Genomic DNA, 19,393 nt, shown 5'->3' with positions numbered 1-19,393 from the left:
ATTACCTTTCTTACATGGGTGCATTCACGCGCACGCTATAACATTCCACCCGCTCCACGCATGTGCACATAGAAAGTGCACATGTATTTATTACCGACAGCATGTCAATTATTTGAGAAATAACAAACGTTATTACCGGGAGAATATTTTAAACATGTATCTATATATTGCGTGCACAGCTCCCTGGGGCTCCAAAAGTTTTGAAGGGGAGGCTTGCGTACCACAGCATCAATACTTGGCTCTGCCATTGCGTTGTACTACACTGTGAAAAGGACTGCGTCTTACGAACACTGCCAAAAGAAATGTTTCAAAAATAACTTTGAAAATACAAAATATTAGTGAAGATTGCGCGAATTTTAGGCCTGTGTTGTGAACGGAAATTTCAAGTCATAGAGTATAAAAGCCTTCCAGCAACATGCTGCGTTGGTCAAATGTCAATGCTAATGCGCACAAACAATATCCATACAAGGAGGTATAGGAATTTCGAACTGTGCGGTATTGATTTATTGATGTATTGATTCCTCAAAGGTCCTATGGGGACATTACATAATTGGGGGGGGGGGGGGGGGGCATGACACGGCACTTGAAAGAAGGGTAACAACATGGTAACGGCAACGGACGATGTGCAGTACTTAAGGCGGTACTTCTATATACGGGGTGGGAATGATACAGTGCTAGAAGGTAGGGTTGCAACAACGTAGTGGTAGCAACAGAATGGGTACACTAATTATGGGGGTACTTCTTCAATGGCGTGCTTGAAACAGGATTGGTCAATGATGGTAGCAACTGCAGAAGGTAGGTCATTCCAGTCTCGGGATGTGTCTATGAAAAATGACTGTTGGAATGTATTAGTATGGGCACATTCCGGATAGACTGCGTTGGTGGGACTAGTGCGGGAAATGCGGTGGGCTAGTCGGATGTACTGATTTCTAAGTTGTTGCGAGTGGAAGAATTTGTGGTAAAGACACAGTCGAGCTATTTTGCGGCGGAATTGAAGTGTAGGAAGGTTAAGTTGTGCTTTTAACGCGGACACGCTTGAATGGTGGGAGTAATCCGACAAAATAAATCGAGCGGCGCGGTTTTGGACAGATTCGAGGGTATTGATCAAATAAGTTTGGCAAGGATCGAAGATAGCGTTAGCATATTCTAGTTTGGGCCGCACGAAAGTTACGTACGCAAGTAATTTTATTGAGGGTGAAGTTAGGCCAAGATTACAGCGTAGGTAGCCAAGAGCACGGTTAGCCGAGTTCGTTATGTGGTTAATGTGACAGGACCAGTTTAAGTCGTGGGTTATATGGACACCTAAGTATTTAAACGAGTCATGCAGAGCCAATAGCAATGTTGTTAATAGTATACTTAGGCTGCACATAATTGCAGCGGTGGTGGAAAGAAACGTGCACAGTTTTTTTGACATTCAGAGACATTATCCAGTTATTGCACCAATCCTGTACGTGAAATAAGTCGTCTTGTAGTGCGGATATGCCACAGCTACCATTTATAGGGCGATAAATGACACAGTCGTCTACGAAGAGACGGACGTTCGACGTAAGGTTTATGGGGAGATCATTTATATATATGAGAAAAAGAAGTGGCCCCAGGACGGTACCTTGGGGCACACCGGAGAGCACGTGCGTGAGTGATGATGTATGCGAATTAGTGTGGACAAATTGCTGGCGGTCGCTTAGAAATGCGCTTATCCGATTGGAATCTAATTGGTGCAAATTAAGGCGAGATAATTTTATCAGTAGGCAATTATGTGGGACTTTATCGAATGCGTTTTCAAAATAAATAAAGATTGCATCAGTTGGAATGTTCCGGTCTAGGCCTGAATGTACGTCATGAAGGAACATGGAAAGCTGAGTGTCGCAGGAATGACCTTTACGGAAACCATGCTGATTAAGATTGAAGAAATTAACGGAATTGAAAAAATTTGGCAATGTGTGAATACAATATTTGCTCCATGATTTTAGAATAAACACTAGTAATTGAAATGGGACGGCAATTATTAGGGGTCAAACGATTTTCCTTTTTAAAGACCGGGATGACCTTACCGATGCGCTAGTCATAGGGAACCAATCCTGTGCTTAGAGACTGTTGAAAAATGAGTGATAGAAACAAGCTGCTCACGTGTTTGGTGTTTTTTAGCACTTTAGAATTTGTACCATCAATACCCACAGATGATGAATTTTTCAGTGTGTCGATAACTTTGACTATGCCTTTTGGTTCAAACATAATACTCGGCATGGGGGGGGGGGGGGGTTATCATAAGAAGGGACAGTGGGAAGGTCATTCAAGGGTTCACGCGTAAAAACGGCGCTAAATGCGGCGTTTAATAAATCTGGTACTTCATGTCCCGGGGTAAGGAGTCCAGAGCTATCGCACAGGGAAACAGATCTAGATGCAGTGGGATTAATCGCTTTCCAGGAGCGCTTCGGTTCAGTGCGTAGCATAGAGGGTAAGGTGACAGAAAAGAAACTTTGTTTAGCGTGGGCGGTTGAGGTTTTGTAATCGTTTTCAGCGGTGTAATATTTCTGCCAGGCTTGACTCGGGTTAGAATTCTTTGCTGCCCGGAACAATCGCTTTGTTGTTGTTTAAGCGTTTAAGGGATGTATTAAAGCACGGAGAACTCGGGCGTTCGGATATCGTTTTAGTAGGAATATAAAGGCTTATAGGCGTTGCATGTCTGATTTAAAAAGAAGCCAATTGAATTCAAGTGAGCGCTGTGCAAAGCTGGGAGTAAGGTTTTCAAAGAACGTTGATAAGTCCCGGGTCATGCTGTCGTAACCCCTTTATCGTACAACGTAAGTGTTTTTCTGGCTCTTTTCCTTGTGTGTAAACTGCATGAGAATGAGACATGCACAACCAAACGATCACTCAGGCCACGCAGGTAGGTGGTAGGGGAGACGCTCTCACGGTGTCAAGTTATGACAAGGTCTAATAGGTTAGACTAGTGATCGGTAACTCGTGTATAGTCTGAGTAACCAGTTGGGTCAATCCGAAGGTGAGGCACGTGTTGATAAACGCGCCAGGGGGGGGGGGGGGTATTTTTTGATGACATCGAAGCAGTGTCAGATCAATTTATACTAGGAAAATTAAAGGCGCCAAAATAACATTATAGGACTGTTTGGGTGGGTAGTTCTTAGTTGGTTCAAATTTTCATGAAACAGACTTGCAAAAGAACTGTCAGTACTAGGAGCGCGATAACAAACTCCGATCAAGATGCGCGGGTGGGATGCGTGGCAGCAGAGCCAAATAATTTCTAATGGTGATGTGATATTGATGCGCACGCAGCGTAGGTCCCGTTCCGTGGCTACAAGGACACCACCACCGCGCAAGTTGTTATCCCTGTCCTTGCGCAATATGTCAAAGTCAGGGAGACTTGACAATATTTCCGTATCATCGATTCGCGGGTTAGGCCACGTTTCTGTTAGTAGCAGGATATTTGCGATAAAGAATTTATCAAGTCGCATAGCCTATCCCGCTTCGGAATGACCCTTCGTATGTTCGTTAACAAAAATGATAAAGACTGATGGGAAGGAGGTGATTCGCGTTGTTTGTTTGTTGGCTGCTATGAGCTCTTTTCGACAACCGTATTTGAAGCATGATCAAACACATAGGTTTTGTTGTTTACGGTAAGCGTTTCATGAGATAGCTTGTAACTCGAGTTTTGAGTTTTCCCAACGTCAATGAGGTGCTTACGGGCAAGGCGAGTACGAGGGGAGAGATCCTGGGAAAAGCTGAAGTCGGTGTCTTTAAGCTCACTGCTAAGTGACAGTATACGGTCCTTATCTTTAAAACGGGCGAATTTAACTATTATTGGTCTGCACTTTCCGGCGCGGAACGTACATATGCGATGGGCCCTTTCAATGTCATGGGGTTGAACGGTACTTTGAAGGAGGCGATTGCAGTGCTCAATTACTATTTTTTCTGACTATTACCATGATTCGCTTTGCGTATCCTGGTGCACATAAAATATCAGCTTATTGCGTCTTGCTCTGTTCTTCGCGTCATTGATTCGAGCCGTCATCAGTTTTGTATGATGAACATTGTTATCAGCATCCGACTGCAGTCCCGTCAGTAGCGGCCTCATAGTCTCTAGGGGTGCGTGGTCTGTCTCGATCTTATCCAGCCACTCCTTCATCTCTCTGAAGGTCTTTTCATTCTCCACCAACGTTGTCTGAATCGCTTTTAATCGCTTTAACATAGCTGACTGCCCAGATTACAGTTCTTTAAGTGCCTTGAGCATTTGCGACGAAACGTCAGCGGAGTCAGAAGAGTTGGAAGAGTCAGGCCCAGGGTTTGTCTCAAAATCGCCAGCTAACAAAAGAAGCGGCACTAGCGTGTTTGCACAGTTCGTGCTACCTAAAATACCGTGTTAGCATTCCATGCTTATTATCAATGAGACTGTATTTTTTCTTGAACTTGGAAATTCAGGACAAGTGAATACGTCTACGCTATTTAGGAACGTTCGTGCTACCTACACCAGACAGATAACACGCACACTTTCATCCCCTGAAGACCCCTCCCCCAGTGCCGAGTAGCAATCCGGGCTCTGCGCCTGCATCATCTCTCGGCCTTTCCGTTCGCTTTTCTCCCCCTCTTCATCCTCCTCTTTCTCCTCCTCTTCATATCACAGTAAATATCGCATTGGAGCAATACCTGTCTTAAAGGAGGTTCGGACTTGAACAACACAAAATATCTCGGGGGCGGCGTCTGCCCTTGTTCAGTGACTAAGGGCCAGAATTCGACAAGAGTGAATGGAATGCCTTATTCGGTTCACGCCCGAACTCGAGCCTGGTTTGGTACTGCAGCGCCAGACGTGCTTAGAGTGCAGAATTAGCCCTGACGGGATAAAAGCATCTGCGGCAACCTCCTGGCCAACTCTTAGCGACGAGAACGTGGTTGCGAGGCTCCACGGAATCTATCAGGGAAAGTGATTTCTAAAGGAAATATCTATCCTACCTAATACCGTACTGACCTTGGATACATTCTAAGGCGTGCACCTTCGTGTATAATAGAATAGACGCCAAAGAGCGGAACTCGATTCTGCCACGAAAATTTGTTCTACTTACCCAAAGTTCTGCTTGATAGTGCTCAGGGAACATGCTATAGGATTGGCCTTAAATGAGGTTCGGGAATAAACACTGCGGCAATATGACAATAAACGAAACGTTGTTGTTCTTGTTAAGACATTACGATTTTATCTGTTTATTCGGGGGAGGCTGACAGAATAAGCGCTGCTGCCAAACTGAAGTTAGCCGCAAACTGAAGTTCACATGAAAGTATTCATATACCAATAAAAATTGTAATTCGGCAGTCTGGTAATGTCTTTAATACGTGCCTCGTCGGTTTCTGTGCACGCTGTCACGCGGACTGTAGCATCACCGAGACCTCACAATTGCTCGAGCCAACCAAACTGTGCTATTTACGTTGCTCAAGACTTGCGAAGGCTTTCGTAAGGCATGTATTGCGAACGATGTGTACACTTTCGACCGGCTTGGCTTTGATTATAGGGATTTCAATGGGCGTTGTGTAGGTGTTTGTGATAAATACGGTGTACAAATGTGTCTGTATTCAACTCGTTAACCAATATCTGACAGCGTCTAGGGGTCGCATAGAAGCCACAACTATTTTATCGGATGGCTCTTGTCGCGGTCTGAACCATAGAGTGTCTTACTATTTACGTTAGAGAGGAACCTGGCGCCAGCGTTTATGCGGCTCGCATCAAGCACGTCTGTGTCCTCATGGACCACCAGGTGCATGCTCGCCTTAGCTTCGTCATTAGCTTGGATTGATACGTCTATATGGTCGTACATTCATACACAGAATCACAAAAACGAAAATAAGAGTGTGCAGTTTTATAAGTATGGAAAAAAAAAACGGAGGTTTAAAGCTAAGGAAATTGAAAGTAAAGCGCATTTCTTTTACTGAGAGCCTGCCGGAACGGTTGTGCCTAAGAAACCTATGGTCTGAACGTTTTCTGTGCCATGACGGTCACCTCTTTGACGCGAATTCACATGGTTTCGCAAAAATTCCTTTTCGATCTCTGGAAGCACTGGGTGCTGACGATTTACTTTCACGTGTCTGACCTTCTGAACTAAGCTATGGTAGCCTAATTTTGCGTAGCTCGAAGACGTCAATAATAAAAAGCATCCTGACTGTGGACTTCATGCACTTCTTGGGCTTTGAACAGCTCCGTATCACTGGTTTGTAGGCTAACATGAAGGCAGAAACACCATGGCGGAGGCTAAGAGGCAACGGGTAATCAACAATAAATTCGCGGTAGTACATTTTTTTTCAAGGAAGGGCCAAAGCTTGGTTATGGCAGCTGATTAATTTATGAAGCACAATTGGCGTCGCAACTTCGTCCATCCAGTTTTTACGGATGAAAAAAAATGTTATCCAACATTCGGTAGAACAAATTTTTGAGACCAAGGTTTTTTGTAACCGTGAATATTGTTCACTAATCGCCACCGCTTACGAGGTCAAACGCAAGGGATAAAAGCCTCCCGGTGCATAAATAGTTCAGAACCCGCTACACTGCGCACCTGACCATTACAAACACATGAAGGGGGAGAGAATTCACCGTTTCAGCAATGAGCACCGAAGTATTCATCTTACGGGTATTCATCTTACTGCGCAGGGACCGGGATCGTCCAAACGCCATGTACGAGTCATCTCTCACTCCTGACGAAGACTACCTGCTCAACCTGATAAGGAGCCGGTCCGGGTAAGCATTGCCCCTGAATCCTAATCAGTGATCCACAGAAAAAAGCTTGAAATAAGGCATCGCGCCGACATGCGCCTAATCTCGGGCCCACGATTCAGGCAAACGTCCCAAGGTTCATTCTGCGCGATAATTGTTTGTATCTGCATAGTTATCTGTGCGCAAACAATGCTGCTCCAATTTCATTCTGCGTGATAATTGTTTGTATCTGCATCGTTATCTGTGCGCAAACAATGCTGCTCCAATTTCAAATTCACTCTCACTGTCGGTATAGTTGGGGCTACTTTTAAAGGGGCCATGAAGAGAAAATACAGCTTCGAATCATTTAAAGCAACTAGCCTTTGGTCACTCACTCAACACAATATTAGCAAACGAAAAACGTTTTCTTAAAGAAGCTGTAAAGACAAAATAGACGTCAGTTTTATTCGAAAGGCTCGGTGTTTCATAGTGCCCCTAGCGCTTGCCGCGTAGAAAACGGTGCTTTAGTCACTGAGAAATTAAACAATTTAAGCCGAAGTTTGGATTATCCCGCCGAGCCGTGTGTTTTGTGACGTCTGCGATGACGTATCCAGGGCAGGTACTGCAGCCAACGTAAGTATGCTGACTGGGGCTTCGGTGAACGGACAAACACCTTGTTTACCGCCAGACCTCCTAGATGGCGCCAGGATACCGCTCAGGACCGCACTCCGCGCTCGCTTGTTTTTGACCAAATGTGTACCTCGTTAATGTTTGTTACTTTTGATAGTAATCGTTTCGGGAAACATTGGGTATGCTCGAAAAACAGAGCCCCAGGAGACAATGTCGCTTATGCCAGTTGGCCAGTGTAAGCTTAACGCGTCGGAAGGCTGCGCAGCTATAACCGGCATAGCACGTGGTGTACGCACTGGTACTTCTACGTTTACATGTGTGTTCGTAACTTGTATTGTTGACCCAACAATTCTTACTAATATAAAAATATTCATTAAATTTAAGCGCAAGTAGCGGCTTCCGAAAGCTTATAAGCCCTGCCTAACTTGCGTTTGCTTTTACCGGCCTCAAACAATCGCACACCTGCCTTTAATACTTATTATACCCCTCTCACACGGGAACCTTTAATCCGGATTGAAGCAAAGCGAGATTAAATTTTCGAGCGCGCTCGACGCACTGCCGCTGCTACACGGTACGTTTCGATCCCGATTGAGAAGTTGCACCGGTTGCATTCACGTACGTCAGATGTCGTCAAAAACGTATTTCGCGGCCGGCCTCTTGTATCTTAGCACGATCGTCGGTGGACTTGACTACATAAATGTTATCACACGCTTGTTTGGGTCAAGTTATTCGATGCAATTAGTTGCGCTAGTTGAATTTATCACCTTCTGTGCCATTACTCAGCGGGGACGAGAGTATCGCCGTTTTCGTTCAATCCCGCTTGGGGAACCAGGATTGAGTTCGAGCGGGATCGGGATCGATCGCGATTGAAACTGCCGTGTAGTAGCGCCCGATTCGGATTGAGCTCGATCCGAATCGACTCAATCGTGATTGAAAGTGCCCGTGTGACAGGGGTATTAGGTTCTAGTTGGAGAAATGAGCCAGTGTGTCGCATAGCCATTCTCTTTTTTTCCGAATTATAAGGCTTACTTGAGTGAAGTTTGCGTTAAAAGTGGTGTCAGTGTTATTTTAACGAGGCCATCTTTAGAATGAGGCAAACTTGCATTTTCTCTTCATGGCCCTTTTAACCGAAAAAACAAAGACCCGAAAGATTAAAAACTTTCAAATTTCGCGCTGCATGACGTCAGCAGAAACGTAAGGGAACAAATATAAAAAAACGTAGTTATCAGCGCAATAAATGCGGGCTTACATTCAAGGAATACAACAAAAGGAATACGACAAATCGCACACTTATGCGTCTTGGCAGTGGATTTAGCCGGTGATCACCGATCACAAAAACAAGTCTCCGTGACATCATAAGGGTCTGGAGAGAAAGTGGCTGATCAGTTGACACTGCTTCATCTGTTTTTCTTAATGTCTAGCTTAGTTGTTGGAGGACAGCGTTAAAATTGGCATCATCGTTATTGGGACATGCAGTCTTTTGAATGAGCCGAACATTGCGTTTTGCCTTCGTGGCCCCTTAGGAACTCAAAGAGGGCAACCTGTAGCGGCAGAAAATTTGGCTTTTCGAGAAAGACAGTGGCGGAGGAGTAGAAAGATGATAGGATGCTAGAGGAGTGGAACCATGAGCCCTCAAGTGAAGGGGGACACTGGCGTGTAATCCCCATGTCACATTGCTGTGAAGGAGATTGAAGAGAAGTGTGCATTAGCGTGTGTGCGAACACACTTGCTACCTTATTGACGCGTAGCGTTAAGTGCCCCAAGGAGCAGAAAAGACGGTGTTGTAGCTGGTGTTGAATGTGAGCGAGAAATGCCTTTAGAAACACCTTGTGGCGCCCTCGCAAACCCACGGGATCGTAAGGCGCTGTGCAGCACCTTACGATGGCAGGCACGCCATCTGTTCGTTCACACGAACAGATAGCGTGTCAGCCGGAATGGGAAGTTTTCAGCGCTCGCAGGCGCCATTTGAGGGCACAGTGACGTCAGAGCTAAAGGCTCGCTCTTTATACTCGAGTGATGGGTGCGCTTCCGTATGTGTTTACTAAGCGCATTACATGGTCTTCCTCATGGCCGAGTACGATAACGTTATCGCGTACCACACTTTTAGGCGAAGCCTAAAAAGACCCTGCAACAATTTTTTCAATCTTTTTTTTCTTTTTGAAATATAAATGCTCGTAGAACGTAGTCATGCCAACACATCCGGTACTTAGATTGGAAGGTCGCAAAGTACCTCAGCTACAAATTACTGCTCTGTACCCGTCAGATGACTTGGAAATTTGCTCAAAAGATTTTCCTCTGTTTTGTGGTCTCGGCGTTCTAGGACTGAAGAAATGACCTCAATGCAGCAATGTAGCGGCTATTGGCCGGTTTTCATTCAGTTGCAGGAATGAGCGCAGTCAACGGCCACTTTAAGAAGAAAGCCACAAAAGTGCAGCAGAAACGGAAGGCGTGCCTGCTGCGACGAGCAAATCACGCAGTGCCGCTCGGTGATGGCGATAAATAAAGTTTTCGCCCTGCTTGCAGACGCGTAGGAAAGTGTGAAAGCGTTTATCAGAAGTGTTGCAGAGTCCCTTTAAAAGTCGCGCAATTCATTCGACAATGAAAATTGACTGCGATCTTTCTCTTGTTCATTTTCAGCAGTGCCTACGCGATGCCCAAGAGGTCTCGGGGCATGCTGGACTTCGGAATGACGCGAGGAGCGTCTGGCGCCAAGGCCGCCAAGGCTCGGTTAGGACTCAAACTGGCCAACGATCCCTTCGGGCCTGGGCGCTGAGACGCACGCCTGTCACCGCCCACCGCCGGCGGTTTCCCCCAAAGACCTTCGCTAATTCTTCCCCCTTTTATTTCACTTTATTTCTCGTCTCTCCAAAAACACGCGAGAATCACCCACGTGTTCTGCAAGTAAACGTATAAAAATCTTGACGTTTCTACTCTGATTTCGCACTTAGACTTCTTGGAATGCTTTTATTTCTTGTCTTGCTGCGAACAGCACTACTTTGAGGCTCTCTTTCGCTGTATATCACGCTGTAGATGTTTGGCCCGAGTGCCCGAATCTAATATTTGTCGCCATGGATTGTACAGCTTGTCTAGCTGAACTCACTCTCGAGATGACGGCTTCAGTGTAGGACGACTTAGAGAGCACTTCTCTGTGCCTACTCCTATTGATTCCTTATCAGATTACCAAGTTTAGGTTTCGATTCTGCTTGGAAAGCATTGAGTTGGATGGGCGTGAGCATTATCATCGCTTGAGATTGTTATCGCACGCAGTTCGCGTGACGAAAACGCCACTCTGGAAGTGGTTGTTGAAACATAATAAGAACTTTTAGGCACGTGAACTCGCGCGCAAATCTTATCTTGTTGCATTCTGATGAAATTCGAACCACCAACGTTCGTGGGATGAAAACAAAAAAAAAACCCATAAAGAAGCGTTGAAGAGGATTCTGGCTAAACTGGTTCAGTTGCCGCCTTTATTTTTGTACACTTGCAGGCACACAATAGCAGACGTGCGTTATCTTTCCGTTTTCCTTTAGAAGGTGCCTGAAAAAGACGGGTGGTTTGCGGTAAAGGTAGCTTGTTTCTTCTGAAACTTCGGTCTAAACGCCTCTCAGCCCGCCGTCATTCGGTGTGGATGGAAGCCAGTATACGGTTTCAGCCAACATCTACCTTGTGCTTCCCACCATCGAAGGCGGACAAGTTAAATAAGGAACGGGAAGAGATTCCCGAGCTTCTACCGCACATTGCATTCTATGCTGGCTGAAAACAAATTAATCATTCGTAGCTACGAGTAGCCGTGACACGCGGCGGTCTTGAATAATGGCAAAAATTAAATGAAAAGGCAAAACTTTCAACGAGCTGTGGGCTTGAGAGTAAAGAAAATAACATAATAGCGATGTCTGGTGTTGCAGGCCGGGCGTGGCGAAATAACGCGGTCCGAAGCAGACGCTGTGTGTGGTGGTCTGGCGTCTACAAAAAAAAAAAAAAAAAAAAATGCGAAAGTGCATAGAGTCGTTAGAGAATCATTAGGCGCGTACCGTACTGTTTTTCTAGCGCGTTTGCGTCTCCAAGGAGGCGAATGTCACACGAGCCATAAGGCAGATATATGAGCCGAAAAACAAGCCTGTTCGCGAAAATATACACAGGACGTTAGGCCAAAAAAGAAATGGCTTTACTCTTGCCGGGAGTAACCGATGCAGAGTCGAAATGTATTTTTGACTATACATGCGTTGCTGGAATCTTGTCACAGAAAGCACCTGGCATTGTTGACAAGTCTATTTTGCCGCAGAAACCTGGAAAGTGTGTCTCAACGCTACCCAGTTTAAGTACAAATGCTTAAAATGGTAGGCCTGGTTATGGAGGAGTTGCTGAGATGAAGTCATTATCGGAGTGAAACTGTTCTTGGTGTGTCACGAAGGCAAAGTGTACCCAAGTTTCAAGAGGAAAATGTAATGTGGTTCTCTTTTCGTTGTTGTGTTTCTAACCTCGTGGGCTCCTTACATTGTACATGTAGTAACTTAAATTTCTGAAACACGAGAGACGCTATTGAAGATAATTTTCTCACCGGCATGCTTTACATGTGTGACACGTTTTGAAGAGCCCTCACATAGTCGATTTTGTAGTGCTATGTGGCGGTAAAATTGACTAAAAGGTACTGTCTGGTTTTGCGAACATCTGCAAAGACCTGTACCTTTGTTCGAGCGTAATACAATTTTAAGTTGTCCTAACTTCTGAAATTTGTATAAGTTCCGCGTTCACTGAGGTAGAATGTTGTAATTTATAGTGTTTGTTTCTTGCGGAGGTTCATTAGCCAAACATTTTACTGAGTAAACTCTAGGCCAGTACTTTAAAACATTTCTTCCCGTGTATTTGTTTTCGTTTTCAAGCCAACCTCCCTCAGTAATGAGCAATAAACTTTGCACAATAAATATTTTTCGGCGTAAAAATATAATTTGTAGCTACAATAGTAAGTTGGAAGGTTGACGGCTCGTCCTGATTTTCTTAGCGTACTGTTTTGATTTACATCTTAACTCATTTGCACAAAACAGGAATGCATTCCATTCTTCAGAATGTTCTCGTTGAAAACATCGGAACGTGATTTTTTTCGTTGTTATGAGTTAAATGTAGCGTGAATATTTTTCTTGATATTCAGAATTCGTTATTTTAACATTCCGTGTCCATCTCATCTACATCGTCGTCCGTTATTCTTTTGTACAGCACTGGCGTGCACTGCGCTTTGTTTTTCGAGTTACTTATTGACTGCCCCTCAGACTCCCGGCATTACGTTTCTCTGCGCGAAGTGCATGTCGCAACAGAAAATAGAATCTTCAGGATTGCCAAAGTTGCTCCCACGGTTTCGCCCCGAAGAAACGAAACAGGACAATGCGACACCGGGCGTCCTTCGAGATACGTCTTTCTTCTCCAGGACTGTGTGCAGTGTTTTGATTGTATGCAAAGAAAAGGCAGAAACTTATGCAGAAATCGACCAACTCCTTTTGTTGATGTATATTCATGGGGAAAGAAAATGACTCGCCGCGAATACCTCGTTCGTTCGTCACCGCGCCTGTTCTTGAGCGGCATCTGTTTTGAATGGTCTCTCTGCGCCGCCGCCGTTCGCTGGTGCGTCAGCCGATAGTTGCGACGGGACACCCGCCCAGTGTTTTCAGAGTCTATTACAATACACGTAGGCGCTGCATGCTGTTCTCGTTCGAGCCCTTGTTCTGTACAGTCGTTTTGTGTACACGTAGGATTGTGCGCGCATCCCGAACACGTAGTAGGCCATAGGGTTGCTGTCACAGTTGTAGCGAGTTCGTCTTTACCGTTTCAATAAAATTGAGAATTTTGTTCTGTTCATGCGATACGACGTGTGCGACTGTATGCTCTTCTTTCGTCACAGCAACCGCCGCCAGCGAATGGCAGGGGCTGGTGCCGGTTATACGGGCGCGCGACGCGGGGTTCTCAAGTGCTGACACTGCTCATCTGCTGCGCCGACCGTCTTACCGCAGTTGGCACTGTACCCTCCAGACGAAAGACAGCGAGGACTGATTTGGGGTGTTGTCATATACACGGCACAGGGGAGGCCGATGTATACGCAGACAAGGTCCCATTACGTGTCTTCGGCTGTCACCGGCACCTGCCTGCCTCGTTGGGAACATCTCAACGGTGGCGGGCTCGCAAGCATTTAAGAACCTGTGTTTGGTGGAGTGTGCGACTGTCATCCTCTTTACCAATTCAATTTTACACACAAAAACAATGACGGTAACAAGAAAGAATGTGTATTGTGTTGGAAACTGGGAGCATTTTGCACTGAACGGATTGCGCAGGCAACGTAGACGGTCTTCGCACGGAATTACGGGTGAAGCAGGCGGTGTTCTACAATTCGGTATACGGGTAGACTTGATTGGGGAATGCAAAGGCCTCCTCCCCAGTTTTTATGTTCCTAAAAATGCACAAAACGCCCTCCTTGCTCCAATAAAAGACTCAATGAATCAATCAACCAATCGCAGCACTCGAAATTACCATCTTCACGTCCTAAAAAACAGACCCTAAACCCCGCGTGCAACTTCAAACAATCTCAAAGTGTGCCGCATCCACATCATTGAGATTGCCGTTCCACATTTGGGCGTACATTAACCGCCTTGGGAATAAACATCGTTTTCGTGCAGCCCTCCGGCTTCTGTTGCCCTGGCGTAAGTACAACACTGATGCAACTGCTACTCTCCGATACAGGGATATTGTGTTCCCAACGCTCCTAATTCTGTTCAACATCAAATCAAGGTTATAGCTGGCGCTTTGTGCGTGGACGAACGCCGCGGCAAACAAAGGAATATGAAGGAACACGCGCATACAATTACATTAAGGATACGTTCGATGCACATCTCTGAGCACCAAGTTTCACTTTAAACCACCACTTTAACGAAGCATTGTTGCTGTGCTTATCAAAAAACTAGGTAATTTCAATTGGCATGTTTGTAACGGCTGGAACGTAAAACTGGAGAGAATCAGCGGAAGTGTTTTTCTTGATTCGAATACCTACGCAGATTCAGTGTGACAGTGAGAAGGTTGTAATCAATAAGAAATATTTAAGCTTATGCACCCCCCAAAAGGACTGTTTCTCAAGGATTACGAGCCTTCTTTAGCAGCTCCTACTACCTACAGTCTTCTTCAAGGTCACCATTTAATACCACGCGCTGGCGTGGGCCTGCAATGTTGAATCTTGTGCCGCAAGTAGCGCCCGCCTAGTTACGCTTAGAGTGTTTGTCTTACACGGAATCAGCACCACACTCCCTGACATCAACTAGCGTCTTCAAAGATTCTCTTCCTCTATTATAAGGCCAACTATTTGACCAGAACAGGAAGCTCTCAGTGTTATTAAAGAAATATAGATTTGCACCCACATACTTGGCTTTACTTTGACGTTGAGCAACTATGAACATATTACTGTTATCTAATCTCACGCTGTCTTACGTTTGGCTGCTTTGAAATTGTGCGTAATCGAAAGCCAGTCTTGCTTCCGTTTCACTAAATGAATCGACACTCTAAAATATTAGAATTAGGACGTTCTCAGAAACCGGGCTTCACCAATGGCTTCGTGAATAGGGAGTAAGTCTAGAGATAAAATGAAGCCATGGCCGAAGAATTTTGAAATCTCGCGTAGAGATAGAACCCACTCCTCCTCCAGCCATAGCACAATCAAAATGGTGTTTGAAATTTTAAGGACGAAGCCCGTTAGGGGCTCGGGCTGTCGGCGTCTAATGTCGTTGTCGTCTCATGTCGTCGTAATATCATATAGTCACGGTACTAAAACACCGGGACACTCGTTTTCCACCTCCTAGCGCTAAAACGTTTCATTTCCTTGGGGAAAACGCGTACTAAAATAACACACCGACACATTCATTTTCCGACGCCTCGAGCTAGAGCGCTTCGTGCTTCAAAGACACAAGACTTCTTGCAAAGTTGTGCACCTCTACCCTCCCAACGGTTTAATCGCCATGGGCAAAAACGCCAAGGCGCCAAGAATACACAGAAACACTGCATGCTTCGCCCCGCCAGGTTTCACGTTAGTGGAGATGGCCCGGGATTTTCTTCCACAGAGCCCTATACAGTTCTGCTAATAGCTTCATAAATTTAGTTTAAATTAATTTTCAATTGCCTATATGCCGTAGAACTCAAATTTAACAGTAAGAATGGGTCGCCTGCAAATAAGAAAAATCAGAGATTTTAATACTGTTTCTGGGCTTCTGATTGAAAAGAACCCACATGAAAGGTATTTGTAGCCTTAACAGTTCTCTGTACCTTGTTTGGGAAATTTGCGCATATAGATACAATAACGAAAAAATCGATTGATTTTGTAGAAGTGAAATAATAACCACTACAATTGGAGACGGCATGGCTTCAATACGGCGCTGGTGAGTGCAGTTGAGAGCGCAGGCGCATATGCATCACCATCAATTCCCTCCAAACAGTAGCTGTACATGGGTGGTGACCTGCAAGGGCAAGAACAAACCCTCCAACCCATTGTTTACGTTCCATTCCAGTGGAGAATTCCTACTGAAAGGCCTGCAACAATAAAAGGAACAAGCATATGTCCCGCTTTGCTTTCTCCCTGTCATCGTGGTTCCGGGCATAGGACATGAACTACGCGCTTGGCTCCCGCTAAACGACGTCGGCGCCTAAAATGAACATTACGGTGTATTTGGTTGTTGTTTCTTGTTATCGGTTGCGATTTGTGCTTCCAGTTTTTGTTTGTCGGAGTGCATAGATTGTGTGTAAGAAGCCAGCATCCCAAAACTTTCTCAAGGAACTACCACTGACTCGTATATAAACATAGTTCGAGTTCCTCCCCGAACCACTTTTTCCTCTTCTTTACTACAGGCGAGGCCCGTTCTATCCCAAAAGCCCACAAAATACTCATGCATCGATGAAAATAAAGAGTGATGCCTCAACGGAAGAGTCGATGCATCTGGGAGTAGGCGAACGCCACAGTCGCGTGGTGCAGGAGCTCTTATAGCTCGGTACAAGTTTTACGAGAGGCCGCGTGGAAAGCATCCAACCGAATAATGGCGAACACCTTAGGCATGTTTTCTTTCGAGTTATGTTTGCCTTCAGAAGGGCTGGATACGTGGCTAAGGTATCTGCACTGCAGCAAACGCACACACAAAAAATAGTGAAAGAATACAAAAAAAATTGGCGCGTATGACCTGTTGAGTGAGAGAAGCTGAATGCGCTCTTTGCGCTAGAAAAATTAGAGGCGGCGTAATGCGCGGACTATGCGCGTGAAATGCTTCCATTTTACCTACTTTTACAAGCCCCAGGCAACTTCCGTTTCTAGGCAGTAATTTGTTCCGATAAAACGAACCCGTTGTGAACTGGCGTCAAAAACATACCCTAAATTGTTTTATTCCCCAAGTAACCATGCGAAACATAAAATGCCCGCTGTTCCGTAGAGGCAGAACAGGTTCATATGAAAGTCCAGCTTTTCAACATGCACCAAAACTAAAGTGTGGTCAGTATTTGTATTTGGCGCCAGTTCGCAGGGGGTTCGCTTTGTCGGAACAAACTACTGCCTAGAGGCGGACGTTGCCCGGGGTTCGTAAAAATAGGCAAAACGAAAGCATTTAATGCGCATAGTCCGCACATTTGGATGCCCATAATTCTTTCAGCGCGTAGGTGTCACCCAGATTCCCTCGCCCAGTACGCCACACGCGCCAATTTTTGCTAGAGGTACTGCAGTTACCCGTTTTCCCTGAAGGCTAGCGTTAGCACCAGTTAGCCGACGTGTGAGTTATAACACGCGCTGACGAAATTTATTTGTGTCAAGGGTGCCGCAGCGTAATCTTAATTGTTCTAATAGCAGACAATTGCCCGACAGAATGCAACAAGAAGAAGCACAGTGTAATCGTTTTGCGTTAGTTACCATGATCTGTTGCGGTGCACTCACCAAACTAAGAGGCAGGTGCTGCTCACGCCTATTGTTGCCAGTGTACTGTGACCAAATACTGCACTGCAAAACGGGGCGCCGTTTAATAAAGCGGAAGCCTTAGTTGCCCCATAAATAGCTAAAAGTGACCGTAGTCGTCGCGCATCAATATGAATGGTACCAACATGGCAAACGCTGTAACGATATTATGAATAAATAAAACTCGTTTGGGTTTATGTCGGATTTGAACCCAGGTCTCCAAACAAAAGCTGACTGGGCTACCATTGCGCCAGCCCGACTACCATTCATCATTGCGCCAACTCCGATTGCGCCATTGCGCCAAAGTGGGCTACCATTGCGCCATTGCGCTCTCGCCAGAATGGATCAACAATTAACCTGATGTGGGACCGGTGACAGGTGAACGTGATGGCGCGTGAGTAGAATATTGCACGCGGAGGAGAGTTCTGAATGTGGAGAAGGTGCCTCGTGAGTACCTAGCTTGCAGTGACGTCACTGTAGCGGCTTTCTTGGAGCTCTAGTTGCACGGCGGAAGGCTGTGAACTTATCTGCCGCTCTTATCTCGACCAGCAATAGAGCAGTACTGCAGAAGGGGCGTGGTGACGCCACATGCAAGCTATGTATTTCTGTCTGCCTGCCTGCCGGAGCGATTCCTATCAAAAGACAAAGAAGGAAAAGGGAATAAATAGACGGAAACACGGTGTAGCAGTACAGAAGCCTTTGATAATCGCCAGGCGTTCGCCTTGAACGCCTGGCGATTCAAGTTCCCGTGGAATTTTTGTTGGTACGAGTGCCTTGAGTAAGCGACCGGGACAGTAAGCTCCAAACAAGCGCACGTGGCCTGTGAAAGAAACGCCGCATGCCAGTTCCGCCTTTCTGATTGCAAGTGTCCACGTCAACAGGGATCCCCAGGTAAGGATCGTAGTCAAATGCACGTGCGAGTGAACGTCTTTGGACTGCAAGATACGCCACGAAGGATTCATACAGGTTACCCGAATTTTAAAACTCATAACAAGAGCTCCGCGCAGAACTGGACTGCGATACTCCCACGCTAACTAATATCGGGTAGCATGGATTAGAGGGCAGCTACAACGGAACAGTGCAAAAACAAGACTGAGGGAGAGAAGCGACGAACACAGACAGCACTAATGCCTGCTACTTTATTCGTATAAATGAATTATTTGGCGAGCCTTGAAGTACCACTTATGTTGGCGGATGACCTTTGCAAAAAAGACTTTGCAAAAAAGACCAAGCAGGCTATTTCTTCTTTCGAGATAGTCACTGGCAGTGCACTTTCAGAAGACGTTCTTCTATTAGGAATGAGGCCCCTGTTTCGCAAATTCCACTAGTGCCCTGAAGGCATTTGTATCGTTTAAATACATATTGAAATCTTCGCGTTTTGGTTTAAACTTGCAAGAATTGGCGCGCAGATTGATCAGTCAGCTCGCGTGTTTTCCTAACCCCGACTGCAAGTTTCGGTTACCTCCTGGTATTCAGCGTAACTACGCCACGCTGTTTCACCTACTACGGCTTGGCGTAGCCTTTACCCGTCGCTACAAGCACCTCATTGGCTTTACGAGTGACCCCGACTGTGAGACATGCCATGTACCAGAGACTATTTCGCATGGTCTCTGCCACTGTCCACGCTATGCGCATCCTCGAGAACAATTAGCGAGAACATTGGCCCGTTTGGACTGTCGTGTGGTGTCAGAGGAAGTGCTGCTGGGACCTTGGCCAGACGCGAAGCGTTCCCACAAGGCATTTAAAGCTGTGCTGACATTTCTGCGCAGCAGCGGCCTCTCAGAGATATTGTAGTTGAGGCCCGTCCGGCTTAACTTTAACGCATACACCGTATCGGTATAGGCATCTTCTATACATAGCCATTTATTCATTTCTCCGCCAACTTCATCTCTCTCGTCCTCTATCCACGCTCTTTCATCCCCTTTCCCTTCCCACACACAGAATAGCTGGCCAGATATACTACCATCAGGCCGACCTTTCTGTGTTTTTTCATTTCAATAAATTCTCTCTCTCTCTCTCTCTCTCTCTCTCTCTCTCTCTCTCTCTCTCTCTCTCTCTCTCTCTCTCTCTCTCTCTCTCTCTCTCTCTCTCTCTCTCTCTCTCTCTCTCTCTCTCTCTCTCTCTCT

The 19,393-nt window shown here is 45.7% G+C and overlaps 1 protein-coding gene across 3 annotated transcripts in view; it reads left to right on the top strand.

Annotated features, from left to right (window-relative positions):
• The window catches only part of LOC144174832 (uncharacterized), a 365,599-nt gene extending 352,432 nt beyond the window's left edge, over positions 1-13,167 (top strand). For 2 of the 3 annotated variants that reach the window (XM_077703751.1, XM_077703753.1), the window contains exons 3-4: positions 6,644-6,730; positions 9,953-13,167. In XM_077703751.1, coding sequence (XP_077559877.1) covers positions 6,644-6,730; positions 9,953-10,088 — 223 coding nt within the window. In that variant the 3' untranslated portion in view covers positions 10,089-13,167. The remainder of the gene's footprint in view (positions 1-6,643; positions 6,731-9,952) is intronic. The other variant, XM_077703752.1, reaches the window with a different exon arrangement.
• Positions 13,168-19,393: the final 6,226 nt, after the last annotated feature.

This window comes from Haemaphysalis longicornis, unplaced genomic scaffold (assembly GCF_048455015.1).
Source record: "Haemaphysalis longicornis isolate Haplotype H1 unplaced genomic scaffold, Haemaphysalis longicornis Haplotype H1 scaffold_3, whole genome shotgun sequence".
NCBI lineage: Eukaryota > Metazoa > Arthropoda > Arachnida > Ixodida > Ixodidae > Haemaphysalis > Haemaphysalis longicornis.
Note: the sequence above shows the minus strand (reverse complement) of the source record. Positions and strands in the feature narration are given on the sequence as shown.